Raw genomic sequence first — 11,329 nt, forward strand, 5'->3', positions numbered from 1 at the left:
CTCTCTACTACTATATATATATATATATATATATATATATATATATATATATTTATTTATATATATAAACGAATGCATTAAAAGGTATGTACTGTAGCAGGGTCCATCTTGCCATCTACTCAAGGCACATTAAGCAAATGTTCGAATTATTTTGCAGCCGCGATCTCTTTTAATCAGAAGTATTAAACTGTATTCCATGTATTCTTCAATATCTTACTTACGAAGATACCTTGGAAGAAAAAAATGATACAGCCATGCCTTAAAATAAAAGCCAAGACGTCAAATGTGTTGTTAAGATTCTATTACCGTGAAACAGGCGATTGTTAAATATACCAAATATGGCAAATAGTACATCTCTGTTTTTTTTATTTTATTCTCAAGACTGTTCCAGTTCAACAACGCATAAGGACCGCAACTTCCTGACCTGCCAAAACAACGAGGCCGACATTGAAACAGGAGAGTGGAGTGGCAAAACGACTCTTTCAGCTGCCAACAACACAGCCTGCCTGACCATGAGGCTCAAACGAGATCCCACCTATCACTACTCCACAACCATCTCTCCCTGTCTCATCCTGATCATCCTCATGATCATCACCTTCATCATGCCCATTGATAAAGGCGACAGGATTGGATTCGGCGTCACCTTACTGCTGTCCATGGTGGTGTCGCTGGTGGTGGTCACAAGTTTCCTGCCAGTTTCCAATAGCCTGCCATTTATTGGTAATCCCCTTATCACACATTCAGGATCGACTTTGCTCCCGAGCACCATATCCTTAGCATGTATTTTAAATAGGTGGTGGAGGAGGTTCTTTCCATCGTCTAAAAGACGAGCGAACGTCAATATTCTTCGGAACCCTTGAACCTAACCTCCTCCCCTGGCCACGGACATGCGAACACCAACAGTTCGGCTAATTGATAAGGTTTGATAGCTGTCTGACCAGATTTAGGCCACGCCTACTTTTACATACGATATGAGTCAGATTCGACCACAAACACGAAAACTACCGATTCACACCCGAATCGTTGACCGACCATGTTTAGGCCTCTCGACAAATCCGCGAGGTTTCAAACATTATGAAACGTCTGCCTTGCGCAGCCGAATTGTAGCCAACATCACCGAACACCAGCCAACCTACTCCCAACCATGGTTGAGGGGCGTTCGGCTGGTGTTCGGGGAGCCAAATTCGTTAATGTTTGACATTGTCTTTAGAGGTAAAATGTTTATGAGGCCGTGGAATGTTAGAAGTTCTTTTTTCTTCTCTTCCAGCTTTGCTGATTATTGTGTGCATGGCTCTGATGGCACTCTTCATGCTGACGACGCTGTTCATCATCATCATCCACGACAAGAAGGGACCCGTTCCAAAATGGGTACGAACGGTATTCCTGAAGCACGTGGCAAGGTATGTCAAAGATTCAAATACAATACATGATAAATATAATGGAAAACCATAATATTGACCTTACTGGCCAGGTACGACAGGTCCCGTTCGGGTGATAATGTAAATTATAATATGGCTTATATGAGACCGTTGCACTGGCATCTAGACTAGCTTTATTTTATTATTTTGTCTTAGGGCCCTACTGATGGGAGACTTGACCAAGAATCTGAAAGATGAAAAGACAACAAAATACACCATACGCAAGAACGCAACAGACATCGAAGGACACAACAACGACGCGATGAAGATGGACGACGATGGCTCACCAAGCGGAGGAGACGACCCACCCATCGTCGTCATCAGGCCGGGGATGCAAAATGAGGTCGCAGCTACCCTGGGTGGGTTACAAGGAAGCGTAGATGACTTAAAAGTCAGTGTTAGGCAGCTGTCTGGGAGCATTGATGCTCTGGCAAAGGCAAGTGGTGGTGGTGATGACGATGAAGAAGTTGGGGAGTATGCTTTGTTTGCCAGTGTGTTAGACAGGCTGAGTTTGGTCCTTTATGTCATCGCTATTGTTGTGGCCATTCCATGCACTCTGCTTATTGGTCGACCACGTATTAGCCCTGACTAAGAGAGAGAAAGAGAGAGAGAGAGACACATACACAAAGAGAGAGAGAGAGAAAGAGAAGAGATAGGCACGCAGACACATGCAGAGAGAGAGAGAGAGAAAGAGAGAGAGAAAGAGAGAGAGTGTGTTTTGTTGCTTAATTTTGAATGCAACCTGTTTCTTTTCATATTGTCTGGTACTTAGGTCAATACATGGGTCCACAATATACCATTCTCCCTTACAGAGCTATCTGCACCAAGTTAGATAGATCTGTGATGAAGAATGAGAATAATTAAAAAATGTATATGCCGCGCGCCGCATGAATTCAAAAGAAGAAAATGTTTTATTAAGATTCACAATTGCAGTTTATGTTGGCCTGTTACAATGATGACCAAAAAAAATCTGCCTAAAAGAGGTCAGTAATACTATATAATGACCCCACCCTGCCGATATGAATTTGATAACTGATATGATAATTTGATATTGATATTTGATAACTGATATAAAATAATTTCCCATCATGTTTGATATGTTACATTTTATTAGGGAGGGCAAAGCTTAAACTTAATGCAAAACATGTAAGTTGTGTTTTTTTGTATTTCTTTGTTAAGAAATTGATACACTTTAAATGTCATCTTGGTGTTAGGATTACATAATAGGATATTCTAGATACTGTCATCTGGGTTGATAAGAAAAATCTTTAATTTAGCTAGTAGCCACTATTGATTTGAAGTGTGTAATTAACTTTAAAGTTTTTTATTACCTCCATGAAAAATGGAGGTATTGTTTTTGGCGTGTCTGTATGTCTGTGTGTGTCTCTGTCTCTGTCTGTGTGTGTTTCCACAACTCTGTAGTCAGCATAACTTCAGAACACCTTTATGGATTGTGATGATATTTGGTATGATGGTAAGTCATGAAAAGACAAAGGTCAGTGTCAAGTATGGGTCTCCTGGTAGATGACCTTGGTACTGCGGCAGAACTTCCGGTTTTTGTATCTTTTGTTCTGAACAAGCTATGGTCTTGACTTTTGGGTGACAGATAGCTTATTCTGTCAGAAATTAGTGGCGTAAGTTTGGTTCCCCTAGCAGCTTGTTCTGGAACTACAGGTTAGTTTCTGGTAAAAACTTTCAAAGCCAATAAGTCCAGATTGGAACAACGTATTTTCATCATTTTTGGTGTGTAGGTACCTGAGAGACAGTTGTACATGATTAAATGCAAATTATGCAAATGAGGACTTAATTATAATAATAATTGATGAGGAAATTCTATAATTACAGTGGTTCATATAATGGTACTGCTATACATGTAATCTAAAATCTGTGGAAGGCGGAACATCAACAGATACCAATTATGCAAATTGTGACCTAATTTGTATAATTAATGTGAACATTTTATGACTCCTTATTGGTGAATAATGGGACTTTTATACCTCGTGACATGTATAAGTTCCTTAAAGGTTAGCACCACTATGCATATATTATGTTAATGTAGAGGTTATTTGCATAATTATGAGGACATGTTGAAATGAAGTATGAGAAAGCAAGCCCATATTTCATGGAGGTATGAGATCTCAGAACTCTTGTTTTCAAGTTTGTGATCATTTTATATTATATAGATAGCTAAGCTACATAGATTAGGATACACATGCATGTTATCAACATATATAGCAACATTTAAATATACATAACCCTTTGGCTCAATGCCTGTTTTTCGTTTAGGGTACGAAGTTATTTTTTAATTTACGAATCCTTTATTTGCACGTAAGATTTGCAGTCAAATAATACCTATACATATGGCATTGTCTACAGTAAACTCATCAAGAAATATTCGTTTTTAAACATATAACAATATCCCATTGCATTACTGTAGTTTTACTTGCAAATTGTAAACTTTCAATATGATATTAATATGTTATTTTAATGATTGTTTTTCAATTCTACGTATAACCAAGAATAATCTCGTGAGAGGATAACGATAATGTGTTTCCATATTTGATACAATCAAGTTTTTCTAATTCTAACCATATAGTTTTTACAATATTGCATTTAGAAAAAAAATGTTTAACATAGTGCAAAAGAGTTACGAAACAAGCACCTGTCGTTCTCTGAAATACCCTGTTCATGTTATTTAACCCTAGTCGGGTAGACATTCTGTAGCAATGTAGTGTCTAAATCGTAGGATCCTTTATTACCCAAAAAAAATCATATTATCTTCCAGGGAGCGGTTTAGGAATCAAAAAAGCTGTAAATGTTTTCCAATAAAAGTTGCCAAGTTGGCGTGACTGTTTTCTGCGAAAGTACGATGATTTCGAAAAATGAATTAGTCTAAACACAAAATTCTTATCAATGTAGTTTTATCTAAGGCACTTTGCTTTCTATATGAGGGACACTTCACCATTTGGGAGAAATCGCATTAAAAAAAGATATTGTATTGAAACAATAAACACGGATAAATCCCAACAAAATTTTAATGTCACTTTTACTGACATAAAGAGCCATTGGTTATCTACGATATCATTAATATACAAAATATATTTCTATATTTACTAAAGTATAACATTATACCTTAGGTGATACATTTATTATTCGACTAGTGATCTAACCAGAAGTTAACTTAGTTAACTTTCTTGATGTCGTATTTTGTAAATGTTTATTTTATCATTCTTTAACAATAAATAAAGTTGAAGGTGTACAGATTATCAACATGCTGTCTTGTCATCTTTGTCAGAATGAAAACTAACTCAGATAAAAATAAAATAATGTTTCCCGTAGAAAAACATCTTATTACCTTATGTTATCTCCAATTGAATGTTGCAACGTGCTCAATATGTGGCTTTTAAACATTGGGCTTTAGGATTGCACATAGATCATATTTTCAACGACCATTGTCACCTTAATCAGGATAATAAATGACCAATCACTTTAAAATGTAATCTCGCGAGAGTTACGGTTACGGACACACGAAATCACGTGTGTGTAACTGTAGGTTACGTGAGCACGTCGGCGAAACGTTCTGCGCCTGCTCAAAACCCCAATTTTTTTATGGTTTTTGTTGGACTTTTGGTAAACTCCAAAGAGAATTGTCTACTTACAAACTGGACAGACACATGGATATCGGATAGGGTAGTCATGCCCACTCAACTGCTCACAAGAAGTGGCGACGACGAATAAAAATGAGTTGGGGGGGGGTAGGTAGGTAGGGGTTTAGAAGTGAGGACCAATACGATTCACCGTACTAGGTCGTAAAGAGATTCTAAAATATCCTAATTCAAATTATATGGGTTCAAATATCTCCTTTGGGGTTTGTCCATTAACATTGTGTCCTGCTACCTCAAGGTAATGCAGCACACAGTATTTGTGGGCGAACCCCGTAGTCAAAAGTAGTACGGGCACAAAGTAGGTCGGCAAATACTTGAGACAGGCGCAACGATTCTTGTGTACGACAGCGAGGCGGCTACTAGTGGTACAGGGTGGAGAAATACGTCAGATTTGAGACTTTAAAGGTTGAAATTTGATCTTTGTTCGGTTAGCGTAGATTTGCGCCTTGATACTGTCACACCCTAGTGCTGTGCGCTTGCTGCAGTTCCATGACCTTCCGCATTGCGGTTTTAAAAGATTGCGTCACGAGTGACCTAGCCGAAAAGTTTAGCCCATTTTGACATATTTTGTACATTATACCTTGAACTCAAGCATATTCAAGTTCTGTACCTAACGTTTGCACCTTACTATGTTTTTTTACCGCGTCGAAGTAGGTCACTTTGGGGTGTTAACTATAGAAATCCCCCGGAAACTGTGTCCTGCTTACCCTTTGCTGTCATTTTCTCGCCGCCATTTCGATGTGTCGCAGGAATCAAATCTTGTCCTACCAACTGCCAACAGCTTTTTCCCTTGTAAAATTAATCAGATACGCATAAACGACTATGTATTATAATAATGATAGTTGAGAAACACTAGGAAAACCCTCCACAGTATGGATGGTTGGTAGATCTTAGCTCGTTAGTCTGAAAACAGTCTGGAAGCAGACTCACATATAGAAATCTGTATATTTCGTGGTGAGGCAAACCTACTCCCAAATCAACTACTTTTATTGCACTTTTTTCGCAGTGGTTTTATTTAGTGGTATAAGAAAAAAGTTTATAGGTCGTATTTCTTATCAAAAAGGTTACTAATAGATAGTATAGCAGAAATACGAAGCACCATGGTGTTATTAAACCACCAGAAGCATTTAACAACTTACAGTAATTCGATAAATTAACAATTTTTTTTTCACTTCCGATATGGAAGCTGTCTACTTTACTGCGTTTTTACATCACTTTTGTGCCTTTAAATATTATTATGATTCTGTATTTACTATTCATTTATTCTGCAATACGCTGTCACGACATTTTTTCAAAAGAAACCTAAGAAATGATAATCAAACTAAGGTCTTTTTTAGATTTTCAAAACATCTAACAACTGGCAAACAGCTATTGGACCATGGATAGTCCTTATATGGTTATAGGCACTGCTTGGGTGTTGAATATTAAATGTTACGTCACGCTACCAGCAGTTCTTAATCTACTTATTAGTCTACCACACCACAACCAGAGCTGACTGCACTGATTTTTTTTAAAGTAAAGGATTTGTCAGTAACGTTTAAAGACTGAGACGGACCCAGTTTATTCCAAGCAAGGTGGTCACTGACAAGTGTACGTTATAAAATCACCAATGGTAAGTGATGACGCTTATTTCTTTAAACAATGTGCCTTATATGTCCATTATTTCAATAAATGCTTGGGGAAACTGATCTTGCGTTTCTGGTGATTTGGGGAGGTTTTAGAACAAGCAGAGGAATATGATATGAGAATGATATGAGAGCATGTATCTGTTTGTTTTGTACGTCCAGTACCGAACAATGAGCTTCATTTTTTTTCATTTGGACTTTAACTGAAACATTAGGTCCGGTTCTGATTTTGGCCAGGATACCGGTACACACCACTATGTCACATTGAAAATGTTATGTCTCTCGTCGGCGGTCGACAACCCAAAAAGGGGGTTGCTTGCTAGGGTCGGTCGAATAATTACAACGCGAGATTTTATCTTACCTAGGCATACTACAGACATGGTTAACATTATTTCTATGTACAATTCTTTATTATGAAGCAAGTTTAAACTGTAATTTCCAACACAAGAAAATGGACCCACCCAAATTTTCGACTGTACAACTCCAGATCTTTCTCAAGTAAGGAATTTTAAGGAAGGAATTTCATACCTTGATAAAGGCTGGAGTTGTACAGTCGAAAATTTGGGTGAGTCCATTTTCTTGTGTTGGAAATTACAGTTTAAACATTCTTCTTAATGACCTCTACCAACACAGATGAACTGTCAACAGATACAATACTTTATGTTAATTTTAAATCTTGAACTTTGCATATTGTTTGTACAGAAACAATGTTTGTACGGCAATAGCATAACATAAGAGAGTTTTACAATCTTCAGCTACCTTCACCAAATCATGCTAACGAGTACGACTGACGACTTTTAGTTGATCATATTGACTTACTTAGACTTAGGGGCTCCCGCGTCTCGTGACGCATGAGCCAGTCAAAGTAGCCCAGCTTCCTCTGTCAGCAGCCAGCCTCAAGGCTTCCTTCCAGCTCATGCTGACTGCCTGAAGGTCCCTCTCCACTGTCTGTCGCCAGTTTATCTTTGGGCGCCCCCTCCTTCTCCGTCCTCCTGGGCACCACTGTAGAACATGGTTGGCGAGTCTAGTTGGTGGTAGTCTGACAGCGTGTCCGAACCAGCTGAGCCGGCGTTTGCAAATGATGGAGGACACTGGTTGTTGCCTAGTTTGAAGTCTGATGTTATTATTCGAGATAAAGTCATCCCATCTTAATGCCCAGGATTTTCTTTCGATCATATTGTCTTAACTATTATTAAGTTATATAAAAAAACGGTCAACTTCATTAAACCCTATGGATTTATATAGAATCTTTGTCTACTTTTGGTAACCAATATAGAAAAGTATAGATGGGCCGTCATCCTAAAATACGCAAATACAATAATCAACATAAAAGAGACATTCTGTCGAAACGCTATGCACAATGCATTAAACGGGCACAATGCGTTCTGCCGACGTGCCCCTATATAAGTATATTAGTATATTGTGCCTTGTGCTATTGGTTATTGTAAATAAAGGTCAATTCTTTGCCGCAGTGCGCTGAACAACATACATTTTGTATAATTATGTGTTGAGGTTTAAATTCTGGCCAGCAAATTCATAACGCAAGGCGAGGATTGTTTTGGCTCTGTAAAAATAGTGTTTTACATACATTTTAAATTGTGAAAATTCTAAAGAATAATAGTCATGTGACCTGTACTAATTAGTCTGCCTCAACACGTCGGCAGAACGTACTGCGCCTGCGCAAAGCCCCTCATTTTTCTCAGTTTTCATGAGATATTTGGTCAACGTTGCATCAGAATTTTGCCTGTTAGAAACGATATTTTTCCAACACAACATTTGGAAACTACCGACGAGATGTTAACCTTATATATACGAATATGACCTTATATGAGGCCCAAAATAAAAATGCTACTATACCATATGTATACCAAGGAGCTTTCATAACTCCTTAAGAATATTCAGCTGGTATTGTGAATTTGCCGCATTACATAGAGACGTACACGACAAGCCGGCGCATGCTGGCTTTTTGCGGAATGTAAGAATGAGCACTGTACGTATGTACTGGGTTCTTGAGTGGTGGAGCTTCGGTAGCCTGGGTGCCGCCTGGATGTCATTGTTTAGTTTGTACTTTTAAGTCTGATTCATTCTATCGCAACTCATACATCACGAAACTTCTGTATATATAGGATTTAATTTTTGTGTGTTTTGTATGAATTTAGGTTTCTGTTTCTGTACTGTACCGATGAGTGCCTGAAACTATCAATGATAATTGTTTTTTACTGAGAACAAATTGAATATCAAAATCCGAAAAATTGTAGGCAACGGCCAGTAATCGCTGTATAATGATCTACAGTTCATCAACAAGCATTGTCTCCAAGGTCACCAAGAACTACCCTCCCCCCATATACAACAACCTTCACCTTGTGACCTGTGTTGACCTTCTAACCTGGTCACGTGATCTTCTTTGGCAGCTCATCAGGAAAGATGGCGGATTTCATCTCGATCTAAAAGCTTCTGTGCTTAAAACGTTTCAGTCGTGCGCATCAGTTTTACTAATGCATTTTCTTATTATTGACCAGTTCCCGGAATGATTTAACTGAAGGATGTCTGGAACTACAGTGTCAGAAGACATACTATCTACAAATGGTAAGGATTTCTTCATTGTATCACACAAGTACAGTCATATCTGAAGCCCTTTATGTTCAATAATCAGCATTTGTCAAAGGGGGCAAAGAGAAATTTTGAAATCAGACTTTAAAGCGTTAAACATATACAATGTATACTTAAATTTGCCCTTTGTACTTGCAGAAGGTAGTGATGTAAAGAGCCCAATATATTTGCCTGCAGAAGATCAACGGTGGTCAACAAGTTTACTAGAAACTAAAGAACTAAGTACCCTGTACACTGAAAACACTGACTCAAAAACAATGCCAACCTTCTCTGGGAATGTTTCAAGTATTGATGAAGAAAGATCAGCAGCAGGGGCCACAAACAACGCTGACAATGTTGAACCTACGAACAGCTGTGTAAGTCAGCCTAAAACGTCAACTGGACATGATACCACCAAAATTAATGATGCTCTGGCCACCTCAGAAGCCATTGGTGAAAATACTACACTTGTTGACGAACTCGAGGACAGCACTGGAGACAACAGTGCATCTGGGGGAAATGAAAACGTCTCTGTTCCAACTGTAGATGCTAGCAATCTAGAAGACACAGACAGGGAAACTAATATCAACCACTCAAACACCGTAGCGAGTTTAGATTACACTATTAACCCTGACAGCGAAGATGTTGACAACGAAGACCACGCTAATGTGTATGAAAACCCCAATGGAATACTTGGTAAAACAAGCAACGACACTGATACCCCGGATCCCAACAACAGAGTACTAACTAATCCGATGTATGAAGCAGATGTAAGCCAACCACACCCAGAAGATAGAAACAATGATGAACACAAGCAACAGGATTCGTCCAACACAAAGAGCTACCGACCCACAGCAGCGAACTCAAAGGATGAGAAGAATTTAAAAAAACTTCAATCCCAACCAAACATGAAAGCACTGCAGCCAAATCCGATGTACGGACAATACAATCTCAACCAGTCGGCAGGGGGTAAGACAAGTACTTAAAAAAGTTTAGTTTTACAAGGTCACATCAATCTAAGGCTTCTGGTTACTGAAAATTTTGACAATGCAAGGGCACATCAATCTAGGACCTCTATAGCTAGTTTCTGAACATATTAGTTTTGCAAGGACATATCAATCTAAGGCTTCTTGTGACCGAAAAGTTTATGGTAGAAGGGCACATCTATGTAGCTGTTGGTTCCTTGAAAAGTTAGTTTTACAATATCACATCAATCTCGAAAACTTCTAGTTCTGGAACATTTTATTTTTAGAAGGCCACAACAAGTTAAGGCTTCTGTTTCTGTCCTGCTTAAGCTATATAAGGCCACATTAATCCAGGACTTCTAGTTCCTAAAAAGGCTTTACAATGCCACATCAATGTAAGGCTTCTGGTTCCTGGAAATTGTGCTTTTACACGGCCACATCAATTTCAGTCTTTTGGTTCCTGGAAATTTTAGTTCTAAAAGGGCACATCTACCCAATGGTTTTTTTATCATCATCATCATCATCATCATCATCATCGGTCGGCCGTTTTGGTTCCTGGAAAATTTAGTTTTATAAGGTCAGATCAATCTAAGGCTTCTAAAGCTAGTTCTTGAAAATGTTAGTTTTACAAGGCCACATCATTCTAAGGCTTATGGTGCCTAGAAATTATAATTTTCAAGGCCACATCAATCTAAGGTTTATGGTTCATGGTAATTTTACTTTGATAAGGCCACCGTCAATCTAAGGCTTCTGGTTTCTAAAAAAAAGGCCACATCAATCTAAATTAAGGTTTCTGATTCCTTGTGTTAACGGAAAAATGTAGCAAAAGATTAGTATAATCTTGGCATTTGTCCAATGCTTCATATATTTTTATACTGAGGCCAAATTACAAACTAACTTCAAGTTAGACTCTGTTTTCAGACCTGGTTTAGCATTTTTGCAACTTTGGCAACAAATCCGGTAACCTAAAAGGTTCATTTCAACTAACACGGTCATTTCAAGTAACACAAAATAGCGTATTGTAACCCGATACTTTTTCGAACGTGCCTAGTAATGGGAAGGAATGC

At 38.3% G+C, this 11,329-nt stretch overlaps 1 protein-coding gene across 3 annotated transcripts in view; it reads left to right on the plus strand.

Annotated features, from left to right (window-relative positions):
- LOC109462535 overlaps nucleotides 1–3,027 on the plus strand; it is a 25,699-nt gene extending 22,672 nt beyond the window's left edge. For 2 of the 3 annotated variants that reach the window (XM_019759088.1, XM_019759087.1), the window contains 3 exons: nucleotides 382–720; nucleotides 1,268–1,400; nucleotides 1,575–3,027. In XM_019759088.1, coding sequence (XP_019614647.1) covers nucleotides 382–720; nucleotides 1,268–1,400; nucleotides 1,575–2,010 — 908 coding nt within the window. In that variant the 3' untranslated portion in view covers nucleotides 2,011–3,027. The remainder of the gene's footprint in view (nucleotides 1–381; nucleotides 721–1,267; nucleotides 1,401–1,574) is intronic. The other variant, XM_019759089.1, reaches the window with a different exon arrangement.
- The last annotated feature ends 8,302 nt before the right edge of the window (nucleotides 3,028–11,329 follow it).

The sequence above is a fragment of the Branchiostoma belcheri genome, unplaced genomic scaffold (genome assembly GCF_001625305.1).
Source record: "Branchiostoma belcheri isolate BF01 breed outbred unplaced genomic scaffold, Haploidv18h27 scaffold118, whole genome shotgun sequence".
In the NCBI taxonomy this organism is placed as follows: Eukaryota; Metazoa; Chordata; class Leptocardii; order Amphioxiformes; family Branchiostomatidae; genus Branchiostoma; species Branchiostoma belcheri.